At 30.0% G+C, this 25,374-nt stretch overlaps 7 protein-coding genes across 7 annotated transcripts; 5 read left to right on the top strand and 2 right to left on the bottom strand.

Moving 5' to 3' along the window:
- Nucleotides 1-833: 833 nt before the first annotated feature.
- On the top strand, nt 834-2,924 carry GO595_001560 (MCM2/3/5 family-domain-containing protein; the record flags this gene model as incomplete). The annotated part of the gene is made up of 1 exon (XM_067914372.1): nt 834-2,924. The coding sequence occupies one exon, from the start codon at nt 834-836 to the stop codon at nt 2,922-2,924; it is 2,091 nt and encodes a 696-aa protein (XP_067778136.1).
- A 1,256-nt stretch (nt 2,925-4,180) lies between these two features.
- Nucleotides 4,181-5,170, bottom strand: GO595_001559 (Protein arginine N-methyltransferase 8; the record flags this gene model as incomplete). The annotated part of the gene is made up of 1 exon (XM_067914371.1): nt 4,181-5,170. The coding sequence occupies one exon, from the start codon at nt 5,168-5,170 to the stop codon at nt 4,181-4,183; it is 990 nt and encodes a 329-aa protein (XP_067778135.1).
- A 387-nt stretch (nt 5,171-5,557) lies between these two features.
- Nucleotides 5,558-6,259, bottom strand: GO595_001558 (noncanonical pyrimidine nucleotidase, YjjG family; the record flags this gene model as incomplete). The annotated part of the gene is made up of 1 exon (XM_067914370.1): nt 5,558-6,259. One exon carries the CDS (start codon nt 6,257-6,259, stop codon nt 5,558-5,560), a length of 702 nt encoding a protein of 233 aa, XP_067778134.1.
- Nucleotides 6,260-6,409: 150 nt separating this feature from the next.
- GO595_001557 (major facilitator superfamily transporter) lies at nt 6,410-7,846 on the top strand (the record flags this gene model as incomplete). The annotated part of the gene is made up of 1 exon (XM_067914368.1): nt 6,410-7,846. One exon carries the CDS (start codon nt 6,410-6,412, stop codon nt 7,844-7,846), a length of 1,437 nt encoding a protein of 478 aa, XP_067778133.1.
- Nucleotides 7,847-9,296: 1,450 nt separating this feature from the next.
- GO595_001556 (uncharacterized protein) lies at nt 9,297-13,841 on the top strand (the record flags this gene model as incomplete). The annotated part of the gene is made up of 2 exons (XM_067914367.1): nt 9,297-11,733; nt 12,856-13,841. The coding sequence occupies 2 exons, from the start codon at nt 9,297-9,299 to the stop codon at nt 13,839-13,841; spliced, it is 3,423 nt and encodes a 1,140-aa protein (XP_067778132.1).
- Nucleotides 13,842-16,023: 2,182 nt separating this feature from the next.
- GO595_001555 (uncharacterized protein) lies at nt 16,024-20,320 on the top strand (the record flags this gene model as incomplete). The annotated part of the gene is made up of 2 exons (XM_067914366.1): nt 16,024-18,082; nt 18,153-20,320. 2 exons carry the CDS (start codon nt 16,024-16,026, stop codon nt 20,318-20,320), a joined length of 4,227 nt encoding a protein of 1,408 aa, XP_067778131.1.
- Nucleotides 20,321-21,648: 1,328 nt separating this feature from the next.
- On the top strand, nt 21,649-22,161 carry GO595_001554 (ankyrin repeat protein; the record flags this gene model as incomplete). Its single annotated transcript, XM_067914365.1, has 1 exon — nt 21,649-22,161. The coding sequence occupies one exon, from the start codon at nt 21,649-21,651 to the stop codon at nt 22,159-22,161; it is 513 nt and encodes a 170-aa protein (XP_067778130.1).
- Between the last annotated feature and the right edge of the window lie 3,213 nt (nt 22,162-25,374).

Genomic DNA, 25,374 nt, shown 5'->3' with positions numbered 1-25,374 from the left:
GATATTTCTTGAAGTTTTTCTATTTCATCTTTTCGAATTATTTTCGCAATTTCATTCGGATTTTGTCCTTCTTCAATTAATTTCATATGTAATTCCCAATCATTCTTTGAAAGTTCATCATAATTCTCTTCAATTTCATCTTGAAATCTATAATAATACATATTTTGAAATTCTTCTTTCGACATATAAAATATGGGTTATTATTTTGAACAATTTTTGGTTCAAGTAATTTATTTTTAATCATCTTTTCAAGAAGATAATTTGATGTTTCATCATTTTGATTAAGAAGAAAATTAGTGAAGACTTCAAATATTTTTGACTTACAGTTATGATTTTTTTCTAATATTTCTAATTCTTCCAATAATTTTAGGTATATCTTATAATTATTCATTCTTATTTTGCATATTATATATATCATTTGGCTCACAATTAGATTAAAGGAAAATATATAATTTTCTACAAATTTTTTAAATAACAAAATTGCCGTTTGAGAAATGTTCTCATTGTTTAGTTTGAAAAGTATTTGCTTTATTGATATGAGTGTTTCCATTTCTTTTTGGGATTCCATTTTGATTTCTTTGTTCAAAAAGTGACATAGCAAACATAATCCAATATTTGAGAGGCACTTTTATACAAATCAGAATTTTCCCAAGTTGGTTTCAGAAAAATATCTGAAAGTGGTAAACACATACAACAATGTTTAATTTAGTTCTCATAAGCTAAATATAGCTGAGTTTTCAATGAAATCAACATAGTAAACATTCCGTTTATTAAATCTTGAAATCTGATCGTTTTTTTAGCACTTTTAGTGTACGTTTACTATTTATTTTGCTATGGCTTGGGAACCAAGTGCTATTTTCACAACAGAATCACATACAGAAGCCGAAAGCGCTCCAGACGCAAGCTATACAGTCAAAAAGAGGTTCTCTCATTTTCTTCGTACATTCACACAAAATAATGATACAATTTACAGAACTCAAATCCAAGAAGCAATTAATTTATCAAACCCTTTCATTAAAGTCGACATGAGACATATTTCTAGTTATGATGAATCATTAGGGCAATTAGTTACGAATGATCCATCTAGAATTCTTCCAATTTTAGAAGCATCTGCTTATGAATTTGCAAAAGAAATGATGGAAGATGCACCTTTGATCCAGGTTCAGATTTTATCATCTGAAAGACCCACTACTATACGTGAAATAACATCATCATTAATTGGAAAAATGATTGTTGTTCCTGGTTTAGTCATATCCACCTCACCTGTTATTCCCAAAGCCACCCAAATCACAGCTGTTTGTTCTTCTTGTGGTGACAAGTTAATCATCAATTGTAATAACGGCGGTTTCCAATTACCTCGAAAATGTCAACGTCAAAGCGAAAAGACAGGTGGTCCACCCTCAACTGGAGGTACATGTCCCTTAGATCCATATGTTGTACTTCCGGATTATTCCAAATTTTCCGATTATCAATTTCTCAAGATTCAAGAATCGCCTGAAGATGTTCCACCCGGTGAAATGCCACGTCATATATCTGCATCGGTTGATCGAGCTTTAGCTAATACTACCATTCCTGGAACGAAAAAATTATTTGTTGCCATTTATGAGATGCAATCAACACGTAATAATGTACAAAAACCTGTTTTACGTGTTGTTGGTACTATGGATACTGGGAATAAAGAACAAGAAGAACTTCATAGTACTATTAATACTAATTTATTTAAGACTCGAGAAGATATCATTAATGCGATTGCTCCCGAAATTTATGGAATGACTGATGTCAAAGAAGCGATTGCATGTCAATTATTTGGAGGTGTTGGGAAACTATTACCTGATTCCATGAAAATTCGTGGTGATATTAATGTATTATTATTTGGTGATCCATCAGTCGCGAAGTCACAACTCTTAAAATTCACGCAACGTGTTGCACCAATTGGTATTTATACAAGTGGTAAAGGTTCAAGTGCTGCAGGTTTAACAGCAAGTGTCATCCGACATAAAAACACAGGTGAATTTGTACTCGAAGGAGGTGCAATGGTTTTAGCAGATGGAGGAATTGTATGTATTGATGAGTTTGATAAAATGCGTAATACTGATCGAGTTGCTATTCATGAAGCAATGGAACAACAAACGATATCAATAGCTAAAGCAGGAATTACTGCTGTCTTAAACACAAGAACAGCTGTACTTGCTGCCGCTAATCCAGTGATGGGAAGATTCGATGATTTAAAGTCTGCTCGTGATAACATTGATTTCCAGACAACAATTTTATCAAGATTCGACTTGATTTTCGTTTTAAGAGATACACGAAATGAACAAAGAGATAAATTAATTGCTGAACATGTAGTTAAGTTACATGCATCGAATGATGACGTCTCAACAAATTCTGCTTCGCCAGTCGACTTGAAGTCTTACATTGCATATGCACGAAAAAGATGTAAACCTGTGATATCAGAAGGCGCAATGAACTTGTTGAAGAATGAATATGTTAACATGAGAAGTTCAGTAGATAATAGAGATTCAATCCCTATCACTGTCAGACAACTTGAAGCTTTAATTCGTATTAGTGAAGCATTAGCAAAAATGGAACTTTGTAATGAATGCAAAGAAGAACATGTGAAAGAAGCAATTCGTTTGTTTAAACTTTCAACTTTCGATGCGGCGAAATCAGGAATCGTTGCGCCTGATGGCGTTCTGACAGATGAACAAAGAAAAGAGGCAGAAAGAATAGAAAGATATATAGAAAGAAGATGCCCGGTAGGGTCAAGAGTGCCAGAGAAATCATTGCTGAATGAATTGCAAAAGCAAAGCTTCTCTGATTTTTGTATTATTAGAGTGCTTCAAACTATGTTGTTTACTGGACAGTTCGAATATCAAAATCAAAGGCGCGTTTTAAAGAGAATACAAACTAAAGAAATTGACTGAAATTAAATAAACAGTAATTATTAACAAAAAGATATTTTTAAGAAAATATTAAAATAATTTTTAATTTATCATCAAAACTTAATATATTTAAGATCAGAATTTTTCGAAATTTATTGTATTTTTAGAAGTAAACTATTTCCAAAAAAAGGAAAGCACGATACCTCACAATTATTTAATTTTCCAATTGAGTATAATCGTACTTCACAATTTTTTTCTTCATAAACTAGTCATTTGCTTTCCTTTTTCTCGAGAAAATCGGTTTTTACTGTTTATTCAGTTTTTCAATAGTGTAAGCAATTTGCCATTGTCCTTTAAAATTTTGTAGCGATATTTACATTGTCCAGATGTTCGGGTATTTCCAAAAATCAGTGGTACTTTAGACCATTGAATTATCTGGACAAAATTGGATTTTACACTCATCACTAAACACAATTTTTTCATTTTTTTCCTCGTTTTGTAACATAGAATAAGCGAAAGTAAGTCTTCTATCCAAGCATGCTTGAGTCATTTGAGGTCTCCTTTTGAGTGGTTTGAAAAAAAAAATGTGATTCATGTCTGATTTTTGCAATAGTTGATTTTTTGATTGATTTTTCTGGACTGCTTATTTGTTGTGAAACTTGCTTGCAAGTTGACCTTGGTGATGAGATGGTTATTTCATCAATTTTTGTTCTATCATTATTATCAATTTTTAGAGGTCTTCCTATCTTTTTACAAGAAACTTCTCCGCTTAGCTGATATTCTTTAAGTACTAATGTAATATGCTTTTGTGATGTATTTAGACAATGTTCAATATCGCGATATGTAAATCCGAAACTTCTGATTCTTATAATCGCTTGATTTTTATTTTCATCATGCATTACTCCTGGGTATGTTTTTTGAGCAATATTGGCTTTTATTGGATCTTCTAGATAAAATCCTAACAACGACCAGCTTTCCATCTGATTTCTATCGTTCTCTATCGTGCTTTCCATTTTGGAACTAGTTTTTATCCAATTTTCATTTACATATTTTTATTTTGATTTGATCTCGAAATTAAAGGATATTTAGAATCAAATTTGTGCATTATAATGTGATAATCTTTTTCTTAAAAAATAATCTTGTTCATGTGTTATAAGGCTTTCAACAACCATGATGAAATTTTCCAATTCCGAGAAAAAGACTTTAGGTCACTTGACTTGACTTTAATACATATTTTTGAAGTTTTAGTTAGTGATTTTCAAAGAATGCAAATATGGAAATTTCCATAAAGTATTTACTCAAAAGAAGTCATAATCCTGAGAAAATTCTTCGCCATCATTGAGCTTATATTTGATGGTTATGTACAAACCAGAATCATCTTTTTCATTAGGTTTAAATTCTATTGTCCCATGTACAACGTCACCTTTATGACATTCAAGTGGCTTCTTCAAATAGAAGAAGGTTTGTTTCCAGTGCGTCTGTTTCTTCATCGGTGAAGTAGATAACGTCTTCTTCACAGGTAAATCATTGAAAAAAACATCAAAGTAAGTAACAAAGGCGTGCAGCGTTTCGTTCTGTTTTACGTTGAGCGTGAACGGAGAAACAAAGAAAGACGCATCCGTTTTACAATCATGAAGATTGATTTCGGATATTGTCGAAAAGTTTGTAATTAATTGCCATTTTTCACATTGATCAACAACTGGCTCTGTAAAGGCCTGGCCTTTCATTGCACTGAAGTCAAACCCATAGACATTATCCCAATATTCAATTTGTGTTGCATAATATTCATATGCTTGAACACCGGTAATAAAGAGTTGTGCTGCTGAAGGGAGAAGAGCACCACCTGGTTTGAGATATTTATCCCTAGCAAGAAGAACTGATGGAAGCATAACTTCGAAATAAAGAGAATATCCCATCCATTCAGATATTATAATATCAACCTTTTCAGGGACTTCAATTTCTTCGAGCCTTCCATGAAGTACTGTTATTATATTTTCATAGTGGTTGTTTTTGATAATTGTCTCTGAAATGTAACCAATTGGTGTACATTCAACTGAGTATACTTTTTTGGCACCTGATCTTGCTGCAAAAAGAGACAAAATACCACTTCCACTTCCAACGTCAAGAACAACCTTTCCCTCAAATTGTTCTTTATTCATTTCTATTGCTTGACAATATGTTAATGTTCTAAACTTGTCTTGAATCATATCTAGGTGTAAAGCTGTTTGTGCATAGTTTGAATTGATGTCTTCGTTATAAAGAACAGTTTTTTGGGTTTGCTCAGCCATCAAAAAATTAACGAACACAAAAAGTGACAAAATGCATTTTGAGAAAATTTTCATATTCTAAACAGAGATGCAAAACCAGTTTTATTTGTTTTTTGTTTGTTACGTACTAACAAAATCATGTGGCGTTTTTTGCGGATACAAATTTTTTAATTGAATATCAATCTGATGAATACATTCAACATGTCAGTATTATTACGGACTATTAAAAGAAATTAATTTTAAATTTCCTTATTAAAAAAGAAACTATTGAGGAAATATTATTCAGATTTTAAAATCTATCAGATTCAGTGAAATATTATAATTAAGGAATTTATTATTTAAATATGTTTTATGAATCATACTATTTAATATTGAGTTATTAAATTGTTCATGAACATTTTTGAATAATTATTGTTTCTTGGGAAACAGTTGGAGAAGTTCTTTGAGCTCATGAATTTCATAATCTGGCTTTACCGGTTCTACTGGGTATGGATATTTTCCATTTCTATTAAACCAAACAGTCGTTAGTCCTGCATTAGCACCTCCTTGTATGTCACTTTTGAGGCTATCGCCGATCATAACCGTTTTCCTTTTTCCTTCTTCATCAAGATTTAGTATTTGGAATATCTTTTCGAAATAGTCCTTCTGTGGCTTATATGAGTGAATCACTTGAGCATAAAACACATCTTCAAATAACCCTTCTTCTTTATGTTTTGTGAAACGATCTATTGGAATTCCATTTGTAGCTATGTAAATATGATATCCTCTAGATTTTAGTTCTTGAAGTACTTCACGGCTTTGATCATAAAAATATAAAAAGTCTATTTGTGCTTGTAAATATTTATCTGAAATGATTTTTGGATCTAAGTGATTATATCCAATTTCATTAATGAATTCTTTAAAAATTCTTGGGTGTAGGTCTTCAATAGCAAGCGAACCACTTGAAAAATCTTCCCAGGCATTACATGATAATCGAATATATGTTTGAATTGAATCTTTAGGAAACTTGAATTCCTCCCAGAGCAATTCTACTGTTTTGTGTTCTGTTTTTTCCCAGTCATATAAAGTTCCATCGGCATCGAATAACAGATTATCGTATGAATGATTCATGACCAGCTCAGATTATTTTGAATTGGCATTCATCGGCTGTCTTTTCAAAACTGTTTCAAAACGCGCATTCTTCAGCAGGTCAAAATTAATGATGTAAATCTTTGAAAATTGAATCCAACAGATTAAACATTTCTCATTTCACAAAGAAACATGTCAAGAACTTATAACGAAATCTCATCCGAATTTCCTGGATACGAAGAGATTACTGATAGCAATGATGGATGGGTTCCACTTAATCAAAGAGAATCTTTATCCTTTTTCCACATTTGCGGAATTTGTTGTTCAATGCTTGCTTATCAAATTGCATATAGTGTTGAATTTGCATTAGGCACACCAATTATGCAACGTCTTGGAATTGCATCAACTTATCAATCACTTATTTGGTTTTCAGGTCCATTATCAGGATTTATTGTTCAACCACTTGTTGGCTTTTATTCAGATATTACCATGGCAAAGATTGGTCGCCGCCGTCCATTTATTATAGCAGGAGCAATTGGAATTTGTATTGGTTTTCTTTTAATGTATTTTGTAGAACAATTAGGTAATGCCTTTGGTAGCACAGAGAAATCCCGCCAAGGTTGGAGCATTGCAATATTTGTTATTTCCTTATTCCTTACCAACATTTGCATCAATGTATTACAAGGACCATCACGAACTCTTATTGGTGATGTCGTTCCTCAGTCGCAGCAAGTCAAAGCCAACACAATTGGCTCAGTTATGTTAGGTATTGCGGCCATCATTACAAATCTCATTGGAGGCTTAAGTCTTGCACAACGTCTTAAGTTATCAGTCAATGATGAACAGCTTGTTATTATCCTTGGTGTTATTTTATTAGTTATTGGTGTTGTTGTTACATGTGTTGTTACCCGCGAAGAACGACTTCGTGAGAAACCAAAACGTAACAATCCACTTAAAGAAATCTTTTTCGCAGCCAAAACGATGCCAAAACCTGTTTTACGAATTGCCATTGTATATTTCTTTTCATGGATGGCATATTATCCATTTAACATTGAGACCACAGATTTCTTCGGAAATGATATTTTCGGCGGTCGCACAAATGGAACAGCAGAACAACAAGCATTATATAATGAAGGTGTTAACTTCGGTATGCTTGTTATTGCTATTTCTAATGTTTTAGTTTTATTATATTCAACAGTCCAAAATAAAGTTACCGAAGCTGTAGGATTAAAACTTTCATATGCACTTTCACAGATTATCGAAGGCGTTTGCTTAGTTGCAGTGTTCTTCGTAAAGAATAGGTGGGCGTTGCTCGGAATATTCGCTCCACTTGGTATCTCTTGTACGATCTTCAACTCTATCCCATTCGCTGTTGTCGGAATGATTGTTCCACAAGAACAAATGGGTATATATATGGGCGTGTTAAACTCATTCTCTGTTGTTGGTCAACAAATTTCGAACTTCGCTTTGGGTTCTGGTATCGGTGCTTTGTCAGGTGATTGGAAAGCACCAATTATTGGATCAGGATGCGTGTTCGCTTTCTTGTCTGCTTTGATGTGCGTGTGGATTATTGTACCTAAGCAAGATAATGAGGTATATGAACCATTAAATAACGAAGACGATTCATGAATAAAAAGAAAAGAAAAAATTATCTGTTGGTTCAATCATTTAAAAAAGCAAAATGAATAAAATTAATTTAAAAAATGAAATTTTGTTCAATTATTATGAAATCATTACCCAGCAATGACGTTGTAAGAATCATTGTCTTTATCGCGTTCTTTATCATAGTGTCCTGTGCAGATCTGATGATGGTCAAAAAGTGTGATCGGCACATGGGCAAGAGAACTTTAGCATTATTCCATCCACACACCATGGCATTGCTGTTAGTAAGTTCTTGCCAACAGATAAGACAATACTTAGTGCCTAGGAAGCATTAGGCAGATGTTTAGTTGAATTTGTTTACCCAGATAAACGGCATTGCTCACACACAAAGATCTTTATTATAGTATTTGGATAGAAACACATTTCTTGTTAATGTCTTTAAGAATTTCCAAAAAAAATCATTATCAATAAAAATATCAATAATTTCTAAATTTTAAGTTTTAAAATTTCGCATCTGTATTTTTTAGTTTCATTTTGATGCTGTGATTTCTCCATAGCACATTCCTAATGATGGTCTTCCTATAACATATACAGAAAAAAATTGAATACACTAAAATATCACAAATTCATAAAAAGATCTCAATGTTTCGGAATGAACAAAAAATGTGTTGGGAACGATGGATAACCGTATTATCGTTTTCGTTGATCGATAAAAAAGTGACTTGTATCGAACCCTAATTGAAAACTATTCTAGCCACGTTACAAGCGGTTTATAGTGAATTCGAATTCGAATAACCTCCGCAACGTTCAAATTTGAATAGTTTTTTTTTTATTCATGGCAAACAAAACCCTAATTTTTATCGCTTTGAAATGCCTGATGTTTTATCCAATTTACATCAGATTTCGACATGAATAAACTGAAATATATTTACAATATCAATAATAATCATAGTTTTTAATACAAAAAATTTAATAATTTTTCGAATTTTATGGAAATTTCTATTTTAATGCTCAGAAAAAATTATTTCAAAAAGTCTCCTTTCCATCACAAATGAAAACTTCATTTTTTTTTTTTGATGAACACACAAGGAGTTGACAGAGAATTAAAAATAACCTTACATAATCTTGATAGATATGTTAAGGCATGTGAATCGTCATGGACATCAAGAGATTTTAAAGGTTTTGAAAGAAATGCGAAGTTATTTGAAGCAGATCTTGGAAGAAAAGCAAAAGGTACCGATGTTTGTGTTATGGATAGGAGAAAATCTATTTCAGAAAATCCGAAATTTGCTGGAATTTATACAGCCATAGATAATTATTTAAGTACAAAAGATGAAAGATTTGATAAGTTAAAAAAGATCGAACCTATAAAATACATTTCACGTCGGTCGAGCGTAATTTAACAAGTGCTGAAAAATTAGAAGGGAGAAGTCAATTAGCTCGTGCAAAAACTTTAATCTCTGCAATTGACAAAGAAATGATTGAGTATGGACAAACTTTTGCTGAAATCGGATTTGATTGGCAGACTGATAGAGTTAATGCATTGAAAGAAAAATTCGGACTTAATGATTCACCTGATCCAGCACCTTCTACAGCATCAGCACCAAAGGCAGCAGCGCCTGCAGCAAGACAAAGACCAGCACCAGCAGCAGCAAAGCCAACACCAGCACCATCAACATCTGCAGCACCAAATTCTGCTGATGCTAAGAAGTTTGAAGCTATGTATAGAGCAAAAGTACGTCCATTGATTTCAGCTTCCAAGAATTCTCTTGATATACAAGCTAAATTGGATGAACTCAATAATTACATTCAGCAAAACCAAAGTATAATTTCAACAATTGAAGGAATGCAATCAACGATTGATTCTGATTTAGATTTAATTCACAAACAATGGGAAGAGATGATAGTTAAAACATGTATACGAGCTGTTGAAGGTGCGTCAAGGAATTTTGCGAAAATCAAAGAATTTGGAGTTAAAAAAGATGTTAATAATTTTAAGAAGAATTTTTCTGGACCAAAAGACCAAATGAACAAACAAATACATCCTAAAATTAATGTATGTCCATTAGATCGACGTGAAGCAATAATTAATACAAATTCGAAATTTTCTGCAATATTTGATCAATATGATGAATTAGTTCGTATGGAATCAGAATTATCACCTGAAACTCAAAATACACCAGCTAAGCCACAAGCAGTTCAAGAAGTGAAACCTCCATCAACAACAGGTTTAAGCAAAGAACAAACAACATTTATGAAAGAATATCAAGCAAGAGCAAATACATGTAAGAGTAAAACTAAAATAATGTCATCAGGACAATCAGCAATTGAAGCTTTTGAGTTATATATTGCTGAGAAACAAGAAATGATTGATTCAATTGAAGGAATGCAAAATACTGTTGATGCAGACCTTGAAATTTGTAGGCAACAATATGAAAATATTATTGTTGTTGCATGTCAAAAGAAAGTTGAAAGTATTATTCAAACATTGAAAGGCATTCGAACTATTTTAGGTGCTAAAGTATTAAATGAAAAACGATTAGAACAACAATATAATAGTTTATATAAAGTAATGAGTAATCCAATTGATCCAAATATTAATCTTACACCAGTTGATAAAAAAGAAGAAATAATTTCTTTGAAACCAGAACTTCGTGAAGTTTTTAAAGAATATGAAGATTTAACAGAAAATAAAGACGAATTAATCGAAAAGAAAAAGAATGAAGGGAAAATACGTGAAATTGGTAATATGGTTCAAACAATGTTGAAGAAAGTTGTTACTAATACTCCACAAGCAGATCCTGATCAATTTATTCCAGCATTAAACGAAGTAATCAAATATGAGAAAGAACATCATGATGAATTATTATCAATTGGATTAGACTTTACAAATGATATAGAGAAAAAGAAAGTTGAAATTGAACATTACTTTTGGAATATCTTTCTTAAACCTGTCTCATCCAAAGCTAAATATGATTATAATTCAATATGTAATAGTTTCCAAATTGCAATCAAAACGAAAAATTCAGATCAACTTATAACTAATTTTGAAAAACTTCAAGCAATGTTAAATGAGAAAATTCATCGCAAGTATTATCCTCATACTTTCATGGAGAAAAGAAAAGAAATCATTGAATTTGATTCTAAAATTCAAAAAGCATTTGATACTTATGATAATTATAAGGACCAAATTAATGCATTAGCACGTAAATTTGATGTCTTTCATCAAATTGAAGCTATTCAATATGATTTACCAGTAAAAGTTCATCAAGTTGAATATACATTTGAACATTCTAGCACTGATTTCAAACAAATAATGGAAGTAGTAAAAGACTTACAAAAAGATCGAAATATTATTGAAGCAATATCAAAAGAATATCCAGATGATTCTGAATTAATGGTTATGATCAATGAAATAAAGAATGAATACTTTGTAGGTCCAACAATTGAAAAAGCTGACCAAATTCTTGCTAATCAAGAGAATTATGTCTCTGAATCATATGAAGAAATGTATTCTAAGTTACTTCAAGACATATTTAATATTATTAAAATGTTTGAACCAGAAATAATAACAAATGGATCATTAGCAGCTGAAATCATTCGACATTATTATATGTATGCACTTCAATGCAAAAATCAAGAATTTGAATCAATAAAATTATTTAAAGAAGAATTTGAAAAAATTAATCAAAAATTAATGCAATATTCAAGTAATATTGATGATTATAATCTTTTCCAAAGTCTATTAGGTTATTCATCTACAATCGATCGCTATGAGGAATTACAATATAAAATTAAAAATCTTGATCGCGGTACAGTTCTTGAAGATATGGATAAACTTTATCAACAATATAAAACTAAAACTGGTAAAACAATTAAAACTGTTGAAAGGAAATTAACAGAAAAAGAAAGTTGTGAAGTTAAAACTCATAATAAAGAATTCAATGAATATGCTAAAAATTATATTAACAAATATAATAATGGAAAATGTAAAGCTAAAAGAATTTGTGGCGAATATATGCGATTATTAAAATTCTTTAAAGTTGATAATAATATTGAAATTCCATTTGAAGATTCATTCATGAAAAATGCTTGTGTCAATTGGCTTGATAAAGGATTCCAATCAATTAAAGAACATATTAAAAAATACATTAAACAAAAGGATATGAACAAAGAAGAAATGCTTTGTTATTGGTGTTTCATACCAACAACATATGATAAATTTGAACATTTTCTTACATTTTTAGAATTATATATAACTACATCACCTAATTATAGATATTCAACAATGTCCCAAGAAGTGAAAGATTGTATTGATTTTTATAATACATTTATTGTTATTAATTCTGCATCTATAATACATATATTTAGAGAGGCTAATAAATATGGTGATGATCTTTATGGTAAAAATTATAACAATGGCCGAATATTAATTCTTCAAAATATCATTAAAAAATTATTAAATTCTGTTAAAAATATGGGATATTATGACGGAAATATGAAAGAATTAATTGATTTAGCACTCGAAAATGTTGAATTAGATCAATCAAAATTCATATTTTATCCATATGAAACAAATGTATTAATTCCATCAATAAAGTCTAAAATTCAAAAACTTATTAATACAAACAATCCAACACAAATATTAGAAGCATTTTCATATGTAGATTATCTATTAGGTATGAATTGTCATGATTCAGAATCTGAAAAATTAATTGATGAATCATTTTCTAAATGTTTATCAACATTTGGATTTATACCACATTTACATATCTTTGTTAGTCGATGTTTCCCAATATTTTTACGTTCACCTTCAACAGATTATAATCAATCGATATTTGCTAAGATACCAACTTCTGAAGAAATTACACGTCATAAAATCAGAAGTATTAGTAATTTTGATGAAATATTAGGACAAGGATTTAAACAACTTGCAATTGATCATATTATAAGTGATATATTACATTTACTTCATCAACAAATATATAATTTTAATGATTATCAATATATATTCAAAGAAAAATTCCCGTTTTTAGGTACTTCATATTATTCATTGAATTTCCGTAGAAATGTATTTAGTTCTGCAAAATGGATACATAAATTATATGAAGATGTAAATTCATATCCAATTGGTAGAAGGACTCAAGATGATGAAAGTTTTAGGGAAATATATGCCGATAATATATTTTCAACATTATTCCCTATTTCTGATTTAATTGTAACACTTGAGATGACTCCTGAAACAGTTCCATATCAAATACATGCAGTATATCCTTTACCCAATTTATTAGTTCAATATAGTTTATATGAAATTTCTTATAAAAATTGGAAAAGTATTGTTGAAGAAAAACTTCATCATTTAGAATATATATCCGATAGAAATTCAGATTATACAATAACATCTGCTTTATATTTAAATTTCTATAAGAAAAAAGCAGAAGAAGATACTAATGAAATAATTTCCAAGTTTGTGAAAATGTGTCATGATTATGAAGTTAATACTCAATTAAAGATTACTGAAGATAAAAACAAATTATATAAAGAATATGTTGAACCATATAAAGATAAAGAGATATTAGTCGAATTCGAAGGAAATGTATCCGAAAAATGGAACATTCAAAAAACTACAAAAGGTTATAGTATGACTTGTTCAAATTATGGAACTAATCAACTCTTAAGTAGTGGTTTCTCATATAATCCTGCAGAAGATGGCTCGATGATGCACATGATATTTGCGAATGGCGTAGGAGAAGTCCAAATCTTACCAAACAAACATTACGTTTGGCTTTATAAAGGAAAAGTTGCAAAAGAACACGATCATAAAATGGCTGATGGTGTTACAGCAAATATTAAAAGAGGTAAAGCTCCGGATTGTATTCCAATAATTTTGTCATATGCGCCAAATATGGAAAAATTGGCAATCAAAATTAACGCTGATATCGAACGAGAAAGAATGGAAAATCCAATTAATACTATAATTAAAAGTTCAAGGGTTAATTGCTTCCAAGAGTTTTCAAATTAATAAACTGGTATCAATATCTTTGTTTTGTATAAATTGAAAAAATTAAATTTCGAGTTTTGAAATTTTGTATTGAATTGGAGAAATGTTACGAAGTTGTAGAAGAATCTCCGCTGATTATTATCAAGCTAAGTTAAATAGTTATATACCGATCATTTTCGTCAGTTGGTTTATTTTTAGGGGATTTTATTAAAATCTATTATAACATGAACACAATTATTTGTCTTTATTTGAAGTGGAAAAATCACAAGAAATGCATTAAAAAAAAATTAATTTTTATTGAACAATTTTGAGCAATTGGCGTAAGCTCATTTGTGAAAAACGAGAAAAAATGGAAACAGAGGAAGAGACACCTATATAAGCCTTACATATTATTTGAAAAAATTATGGTTTGATTGATGGTGGAGCAGCAGCAAGAAGAGAAGAAACAAAATCTTTAAAATATGGATTGATAGAAATTTCATTCATTAGTTCTTTTTCTCTGTTTTTAGCTGAATCAATCCGAGTTATTATTTGTTGAAGACGTGGATCAGCAAGTGCTGATATTATTTCGGGATGTGAACGAAATACCTCAAATGGAGGTATTTCCATTTTTTCTTCTTCTTCTTGATCTTCATTTGGAGGTGAAAAATCATTTTGATTCTGTGTAGGATAGCATTGAAATTGGTGAATTTTGCAACAGTTAGCACAACAATATGGTGTTTTACATCGAGGACATTTGTAGGGAGCTATATTGAATTGACAAACTCTGCAAATCATTTTTCCATATGAATTTGCAAATCATTGAATTTTTGTTGACCAAAATCATTTATAAAAATATTCTAAATAATTTCCATTACATGAAAACAGGTGCCATCGTAGCTCAATCGGCTAGAGCATAAGACTCTTAATCTTGGGGTTGCGGGTTCGAGTCCCGCCGGTGGCTTTTTTTATTCTGTAATTTAATTTCAATCCGCTTATGAAATAATGATGACAGAACTCAGTAATCATTGAAAAACAAATAATATAAGCATATTTCCGCACACATTATCATTTAGTACTATATAATTATATTACCCATTTTTTGAAAATTCAATTTCATTGCAAAAATATTTTTGAACACCTTTTCGGATTTCATATAAAAAATTGTATATCAAATTTTCCGAGAAAACTATGATTCATAAAATTCCTTCAAAATCATATCAATGAATATAAACATTATCGTGCTTTATACACATAAATATTTAAAAAAAAAAAAGAATATTTTTATATAAAAATTTTCGGATTAATTTATAAAATTTGAAAAATGAAAAAATAAAATGCAATTTTTTTTATATTCTAAATTATTATTTAAAATTTAAATAAATTGTCAAATATGTATTCATTTGGAGTTGTGTGTAATTTACTTTTGGTTAATAGTTATATAATACATTTAGAGAAAAATAAAAAATATTGGCGTTTTTTTCTCACTTCAGGAAATTGAATGCCTTAACTTATGAATTTTTATGCAAATACAGTCGGAGTAGACCCTTGGGAATAGTAATGATTTTTTTTAATCACCAAATAGGGATTTTTTTATTGAAAGTGCAAAAATTTTTAACTTTATTAACATAAATAACAAAGATGTTGACTTAAAATTATTTTACGATTAATAACAGTCTTATGAAAAAGTGATTAGTTTCAATGGTTTAAATGCGCATAAACTGTAAAACTACAACAAAAATACTGATATAACAAACAGGAATTCCAACATATTTCAAATATATATCAATCACATAGTAAAATGTATGGAAAATTCAAAGTTTAAATAATTATGCCAGAGAAAAAACAATAGATACAGCACCTTGAAATAAAGTGAAGTGGAGCTTTGAAAATGCGTTTTTATTCAATTTGTCAACGGTTGATAATAATCAAATGAGTTCTTTCGCCCCTTATGCCCAAACTATTTCCAAATTTCAACTAAAGAAAATGGAAGAAATCATATCTGATGATCGTGTTGCCTTGCAACTCAACCAAGTAGGTTGTGCATTGGCAAGATCATCAAGAATGGCAACGGCTCTTCGTTCTCTGACAAATGATATCTTAAAAAGACTTCCATTAATATCGCAAGGTCCACAACCCATAATAGGATCTGATTATGCCAAAATTATGCAATTAATTCCTATTCTTCAACAAACTATTGAATCACATGATCCAAACTTTAATGATGAATCCCAAAAAGTGTGCTCCATTTCTTTCAGGTGCACTTCAAGCGTTACAAGAAATTCAAACATACATTCCACATTTAGCATCTCCATCAGCAACATCAATGGTTCAATATCAAGATGCACTTTCACAAAAGGTTGGTTTTGTACTTCAATTCTTTGATAAGATTGTTGAAGCTGTTGCTAATTGTGAAAATCAATATTCATATCGTTTAGAACGTATTCAACAATCCGAACACCAAATATCACATCAAATAGCTGCAGCCATTGCAACGCTTGATCAATTATACATAGAACTTGTATTTTTATCATCCAATAAAAACATCGTAGCATCTCCAACACATTCACAACAATTAACGCAATGGATCCAAGTAGTTAGTGGGATGTCACAGACTCTTTTCCAAACACCACGTAAAGCTACAGAAGGAATTCTCAAAGCATTACCACAAATTATCACACAATTCCCATCATTAGCAGCATTAATTGGTACAATTCAGCCATTAATCACAGAATCCGATGACTTTGCCCAAGCATCTAATGCGTTAACCACCTCGATGCAAGCAATCAATGAAATCACCACCAAAATCTTATATAAATCGATTACACAGATCATCAAAGACTTAGTTCAAGATTATCTCAATGAAAAGCCACTTGATTCGTTAATCCAATTAGGTCAAGATCTCTTAGCACAAACACGTGACATGATTGCGCCATTAGGAAACAATGTCATTGGTGCATATAGTACCTTTGCCACGTTAATATCCATATGTAAAACGGATCCTGAATTAACAGCGATCACATTAATTAGCATTTCTCGTTATGCCTCATTTATATTACCTGATTTCCATAAGTCAGAAGAATTATTAATTAATATCACAAAGAAAATTGTATTAATTACAAAATCGATATTTAAAGAAGTCGGTAAAATAGTATCACAAATTATCTCAGTGATTGATACTAATCTTGAATTCTTTAATGATACCACACTTAATGAAACGAACTTTTATTTATCAGCAATTAAAAACGTCGAAGACTTTGAACCAGAATCAAATGATTTCATATTAATTCAACAACGATTCTTCGATGCATTAGCAGCATTACCAATACCATTAAATAAACTTGTTACAAGTTGTCCAGATGTTGATACTAAAGGACAACTTAATGGATTATATACACAAATCACAATCTTAAGTAATCGATTTACACGATGGTTGAATCAATTTTATTTAACGATATTTTCAGTTATACAACTTCGATCACAATCGATATTAGATGTATTATCATTTCCAATTTCTATATTATCAACATTAGGTAATCAAACATCATTACAAAACATATTAGTAATAGTTTCAGGTATACAAACTATAATGCAAACTACACCCGAAATTACATTAGGTAATTATGGAGATATTAATTCATTAATTAAACATATCATCGATTTAACAAAGATTGGTAATGAATATAATAAAGTTGTATCAACTACTTCAAACTTAGCGTTTTCAATTTTATTTAAACAATCATCGGAAATATTTACAAAACTTTTAAATAATATACCAAACTTAGCATTATCATTACAATTATTACGTAATTATTCAAACACAAGTTATTTCATTTGTGGAATGATTGGATCATTATCACGATCATTAGAATTATTTAAAGAATATCAAACTATTATTAATCGTGTTGATGCTACATCTTGTTATTTCTTATCTATACCATTAACATTTATCTTAATATGTGATGCATTAATTAAAACTCAACCTAATGCAGGTGCTACATTATCACCTACAATGAAAACATTACGTACATCAATTGATATCATTTGGCCTATAGCTATTAGTGTAGCATGTGGACAAAATCCAGCAGAAGCTGCACATTTCCCAACTTATGCAGCTTCAATCCTTAAATCGATTGATGAGTTATTAAAGATAGTATTAGCATTACCTCAACCTTCATTACAATATGATGTACCTGATGACGTACAAGAAATTAAACGATTTGATTCAATGGCTTCTTCATTACATTCTACAGCACTTAAACAATTTGCTCAATTTATAGTACGTTCTATGCAGAAAAAGTACTAATGCAGATGTCCGTAGTGCAATGAATCAATGGTTCGATGCTACACAAGTTAAAGTATTAGAAATTTCTGATTCATCAACGAAAATTAATAATGCAATTACACAATTATTAACAGGTTCTACAAATGATCGTTCATCATTTATTGAAAACTTTGCAACATTTTCAGTATCAATTGCATCATATGAAAATAGTTTCGGTAAAACAGTAGCACCTATAGTATCACAATTACATAAGCAATTCATTGAAGTATCACGAGATTTATTAGAAAGTGGACGTAATTCACAACCACAATTAATGAAAATATATGGATATGTAGCACAAATATTAGCGTTATCACCAATTTCGAAACTTAAACAAAAAGAAATGAATGATTATTTAGCAAAGATATTAAAGAAGATATTAATATCATTAAGTATATTACGTAATAAAGGTAATTCAATCCAATTAACAGATACATTATCTACAATTTATGGACTTAAAGAACTTCAAGCATTTTATCAAATATCACCACAAAATGATTTAAATGTTAATGAATTATTAGATTTAGTTATTACTAATCGAACAACTAAAGAATTAATTGATAAATATATTTCGATATTTAGTGAAAAGCTATTAGAATTAATACCAAATCAATTTTTAGCTTTAGATCGTATTCGTGATGGAGATACAGTTTGTGATTTTGTATATGATAAAGCGGATATCTTTCGAGAAGATGTTAATCAAATATTACAATTAGCTAAAACTCATAATACTAATGATGATTTATTATCAGAGCCATTAAAATCGATGTTATTAAGTGCATCAGATGCAGCAGTCTTAACAATGCATTCATTAATGTTAGCAGGTTTAGCATTTACACCATTATCAGCTACATTTGTTGATTGTTATAGTGAATTATCTATAGCATTAAAAGAATTTACTGATTTATCATTCCAAATCTCACAAAAGAAAACAACTGATTTATCATCCGAATTACGACGAATTAATCGTAAAATGTCCAAACAATTTGATGCATTTATAAATATTGTCGAAAATCCACAACAACAATCGACTGAATATTCGGAATTTGAATCCACCAAAAATCAAATGTATACGAATTTATCCACAGTTATAGTTCAAATTGCACGACTTAATGCATTAGTTTCTACGTCATTAGTTCCAGAAATGTATACATCAAGTCATGAAGAAATCATCGAAAACATTCAAGATAGTATTAACCAATTAAATAATTCAGTATCAGTAGTTCGTAGTAAAGCAGTTGGACAATCATCGACAGAAATAGGATCATTAATGTCACAATTAGAAACACAAGTTAATACACTTATAGATATCTCAAAGAAGATTGACTTTAATATCTCATTCTCACCTAAGCCATTATATTCACCGATTAATGACGTCTGTCAAATCACGCATAAGATGGCTATACTTGGCCCATCATTAACAGATCGAATAGTCATTGAACCAGATCCAGTATCAGCATCAAAGATACCATCTGATTATAAGATACCAGCGTTACCTAAATCTGCACCATCTCCAAGTGAAGCGTTACAAGATTTAACATTAGCTAAACGACAAGTTGATGAAATGATGGTCAACTTTAAGGCTATCATTGATACAACATTAGCTACATCAGGAGAATTATTACAACAAATCGAAGAGTTAAATAATGTATCAAATACATTTGCTGAGAAAGCATTGGTTATGGCAGTAGCTACAGTTGATTCACGTTATCAAGTTGAACAACAAACTGCATTACATGCGTTTGCTAATGCTATTAATAGTATCCAATCAGCGATGAAGAATCGCTTATTAAGAGTCCCAACATTTGCACATGATATGGAAGAAGCAATCCAATTATATAACACGTCAATAGAGAAATGTATGGAATTAGCAGAGACTGCATCTAAAATCGAAATTGTTGTTGAAGAAGATGAATCAATGAATGAAGTTACACGTGAATTAAATGCAACTGCTAATGCTATTGAAGCTATGAGTGCAAAACTAAAAGAATTTGAGAATCAAGTGAATATGGAAGAAATCGAATCAGAAGAAATCGATGCGACACAAAACATACAAAACCTTAAAGCTGCCGAAGGTACATTACCTGCGTTTTTGATCTCTTGTGCTACTCCAATCTTTGCAGCGTCTTCAGCAATTGTTAAAAGAGCTCAAGAAATCACTGCGCAATTGTTAGCAAACTTCGGAAAAAATAGATAACGAAAGAGGTCTAATTCGAGCTGCACAAGACTTATCAGAGGCAGCGGAATTGTTGTTAATATGCGCTGAGATATTAGTGAAAAAAAAAAAAAAAGATGCGGAGTTTAAAGTTATAGCTGCTTCAAGAATTATTAAGGCATCAATCGCTGCATTGGTGTCACAAGTGCTCGTGAAAGGTGGTGACTCGGAGGGAATCATGAGTAAGCACGTGAAAGAAGTCGCGCGTTACTCAGATAGCGTAATCGCAAGAGCAGAGCAAATTGTGGACGAGAAATTAAACGAAGAAGAAGCAAAGAAGCCGCAGAAGAAGACGAATAACCCAATGATTAGAAAGCTAAACATGCAACAGGTGGTAAACCAAAACAGAAAACAATTACAAGATGAAGAAAGAACTCTTTATCAATTCCGTCGTAAGTAAACATTTGCAAAATAATAAAATTCTACAAATGTATTTTCTGTGATGAAATTTTAATGCAGTGAGAAATGTGTTCGAAAATGTGTTAATGCACACAAAGTAATCATTTCAATGCAAAAAATGTCTGAATGTGAATAACTGCAGTGAGAAATGTGTTCGAAAATGTGTTAATGCACACAAAGTTATCATTTCAACGCAAAAAATGTCTGAATGTGAATAACTGCAGTAAGAAAAAATGATTTCCAAAAATCATTGGGTTATTCGTAATGTTAAAATAATATAAAGGACAAAATTCAAAGGTTTCGTTATTTTTATAATTTTACAAAGAGATACATTTCGGAATGAAACTTGATTTGCCGCGAAAAAAGAGGTCGTTTAGCGATAGAGGCCGTTTGTGTTTTTTGACGTTAAAAGTGAACTTTTTGTTTATTCTCAAATTTGTTTGTTTTTGAAATATAAATATTTTATTATATTTTCAACAAAAAGACAAAAAAATTTATTCATAATTATAACTTAAATATTTTAGTTTAGTTAAATAAAATAAAATTAAGTTATAATTTTTATTTAAAGTTATTTGTGTTCGATTAAATTATATCAAATTTGTGAGACTGTCAATATTTGATATAATTTAAAAGTATCGTCTGTGAAATAAAGCGGTTAATGAGCGGGCAAATTGACACTTTATAAATAAAAATGCGCGCGCTCCTTTCTGTGATCAAAGCTGACGACTTGGCGGGATTGGAAAAGTTCCTCCAAAATGGTGTTGACATCGATTCTCCCATCAGGTATAGGTCTGTAGCAATACCAGATATACTTCAAAATGGACCATCGCTGATTTGTGCAGCTGCTTACTTTTCAGCATTAAAATGCTTTAGATACCTATTCTTGAACGGTGCTGATACTTTATTTGTTGATGACTTCCAAAGGAAGCTTGTTCACTTTGCTTCTGCTGGAGGATCAACCGAAATTTCTTGAAATACTTTCTGACAACCAAAATATTGACTTTTCAGCTGTTGACAAAGAGGGAAACACACCAGTCCATTACGCAGTGATGTTTAATCGTACAAGAATGGTTTATTACCTTTGGGCAATTCATCATGTATCTTTAGACATCTTAAACAAAAGAAATATGTCTCCTCTTCACATTGCTGTCACAAACGAAGAAATTAAGATGGTTAAGTTCCTTTGTGAAAATGGTTGTAACATTAATGCAAAAAATGATATTGGATTAACTCCACTTCATATTGCAGCATGTAAGCCAAATATAGAGTTGATAAACACATTGATACAAAATGGCGCTGATGTGAGGATTAAGGATAACACTGGTTGCCTTCCTTATCATTGGGCAATTCTGATGAAGCATCAACACATCCAAAACTTTCTTTTGGAAAGCGGATCCTTCCAAGACGCCGTTGTTACTCACTAATTTTTGTTTAATAAAGCTTTTATATGAAATCAAATTGAAAAATTCTGTGTGAATGTTTTGGCCAAATCATCACCATTCCTACAGTGATAATTATTAACAAATATCTCTAAATCTATTGATCAAAATCGAAATAAGAGAACGGCTCTTTATTTCGATATCTCAAGATCAAATTTTATAATCGTTATGGTTTCTCATTAGATGCTGATTTATATGTGCCAATTAATTCTCAAGGCAAACTTCCAGTAATTGCAGCTTGTGGTCCCCTCGGAGCTGATAAAGAATAAGAAGCTGGTCTTTATGCACAAACTTTAGCTGAAAGTGGCTTTTTAACAATTGTCACATTTGACCCATCATATACAGGCGAAAATTGCATACAACTTATGTTGCTTCTCCAGATATCAACAATGAAGATTATCAAGCAGCTGTTGGTTATATATCAATACCTAATGACGTTGATACTAAAAAGATTGGAATCATTGGTATCTATAGATGGTGATGTTTTGCTATTAATGCTGCAGAAACTTATCAAAGCAACTGTTACATCAATAATGTAAGATATGACACACATTACAGCGCAAGGATACTTTGGTAGCGAAAACACTAAAGAAGTTCGTTATCAAAAGACTAAAAGTTTCTGAAAACAAATGAATACCGACTATATATGAATTGGTATTGTTGTTGTTGATCAGCTTCCATAAGATGCGACATTCTTTGTTAAGGATTACCATGATCACAAGACAAGCGTTGTTATCATAAGAGATCAATCAATTCAAATAATGAATTTAATGCAACTTCTCCACTTTCATTATTGAATATGCCAATTTTACATTATAAAATATTGAAAAAGCACATTTTTATTACTTCAACAAAAATTAAGTGCAAAAAAATCAACAGTTGATTTATTATATATTTTGTACATTAGTATAACGTTTAAATATTGCTTGAAAATCTACTTTTGTCTCTCTCCTAATTAATTTTTGCTTGCTCCTCTCTTTCTTTCGAATTTTTATGATTGGTATCTAATCACATTGAATCTCAAATAAGATCATTAATAATGCTGAAATTTATATTTTATATCATATTTTATTACATTGAAATTTTGTTTACTAAAAAAAATTTCTTGTAATTTTTATATACAGACCTTTTTGCATTTAGGCACATGAAGTCAGTACATTTCCTGGCAAAAAACGTTTAAAAAATGTTAAAAAGTGGACAATTTTTAAGAGGAATCGTATTTCCAGGGCATAACGGTCGTTTCCATTGAATTATTGTTGTGTTGAACAAGTGAAAAGTTTCATAAAATACATTCTCAATAATAACCATAAATCATTCTAAATTTATTAAACGGAATCTTTTAAATTAATTATGGAAAATACCAAGTATGAATTACATTTAACAATATGTAAATCAATTTAGAAAATATCAAAAAATTTCACAATGTATTCAAACAAAAGGAATATGTTACACATTTTTGTTAAATTTCAATGAAAACTGCTATCATAATAATTAAAGCATATGCTTTATTGCAATAAATCTAATTAAGAATGTTGTTATAATTCCATTTGTAATTCATGAACGTAAGCCAACTTAATCAATATGAAAACAAGAAAATTAACATCATTACATAAATTTTAATGCTTAAATTAAAAAATTATATGAGCTATTATGATATATATATGAAATTTTTTATCCCAATGACGATACATTTTACAACGTAATTTCCACAAAAATTTGGATAATCGCTTAAATCTACCAACTTTTTAAATGACAAATATTCAATACTTTATAAAAGCTTTTTGAATAAAATCACAAAAGCAAGAAATAAAAACATTGGTATTATAATACTTATAAAAATAAATATTTATAAGTCAGAACAATATAACAATAAGAATTAAATTTTTTATTAATATAATTAAATTGTTTGAAAAATAAATAGAAAGTACCCCTTTTTCTTGTGAATCAATATACTCTGATAGAATTATTGCCAGTGCATAAGAACCTAGAAAAAGTTTACCTGGGGAATAAAGAAAAAGTTATATACCGATCATACACACCGGTTATTTGAACGATAGATATATCGGTGATTCAAAAAATCTATCGTATTTTTTTCGAAAAAATTTTATAATTTTTTATGTGTTCAATCAATCTTATCAAAATTTATAACATAATCACTACTCTTTGTCTTCATATTATTTGTAATTATGAAATGCTTATAAATGCAATAGATAAAAATTCATTTTTTGATCGTTTTTCTATTCAAAAAGTGACTGGGGAAGATTTTTAAGGTTTAGTACTTTTTCACTTCACTTTGACTCCAAGAAAAAAAATTCATCATAAGCACAATGTCGAATGATTCCATAAAACCCACAGAAATTGGTAATTTTGATTCCAAATTTCGATCTACTACAATTGAATTACTTTTAAAACTTGAGCAAATCATATTTAATCTAGCTGAAGAAAATTTTGAGTCAGCAGTCGAACAAACAAAAAATTTATTTGATTTAGATTTACTGTATTCATATAACTTGATTATTAGTAATTTAGTTTATATATCATATATATCAAAAAAATGTAAGTGAGATTTTTATAAAATATATTGAAACAATGCAAGAAAAAGAAAATGAAATTAATGGGAGCATCCCTAAAATTTCAGAAATTTTTTATCACATCATCTCCAAAATTAAACTAAGAATTTTTCATTGTCATTTTTGTATAAACAATTCACAAGAATATTATTTAATTGAGAAAATGATAGAACGAAATTTACTTGATAAAAATATTGTTAAAAACATTTCATCAAAATATTTTGCTCATTATAAAACAGAAAATGAAAACAAAAAAATAAATTCTAATGGTAAAATAGATCCATTTTATGATTCTTTTTCAAATGATTATGAAAGAATGTTTATTGAGAATTATGAAGAACTTTCAAAGAATGATTTTGAACTTCATAAGAAATATATTAAAGAAGGACATAACCCAAATGAAATTGCGAAAATAATTCGAAAAGATGAAATCGAAAAACTTCAAGAAATATCATCACAAACAAATTTTGATTTTAATCAAACAATTGAACCATCACTTTATGAAAGATGTGACTTTATTAATCAATATAATGTTTCATTAATTGATTATGCAGCATTTTTTGGTTCAGTTAAATGTTTTAAATATTTACTTATGAATGATGCAAATGTAACTAATACATGTAAATAT

The sequence above is a fragment of the Histomonas meleagridis genome (genome assembly GCF_020186115.1).
Source record: "Histomonas meleagridis strain 2922-C6/04-10x chromosome Unknown contig_146, whole genome shotgun sequence".
Classification (NCBI taxonomy): domain Eukaryota; phylum Parabasalia; order Tritrichomonadida; family Dientamoebidae; genus Histomonas; species Histomonas meleagridis.
This window is presented reverse-complemented; position numbering and strand designations above follow the sequence as displayed.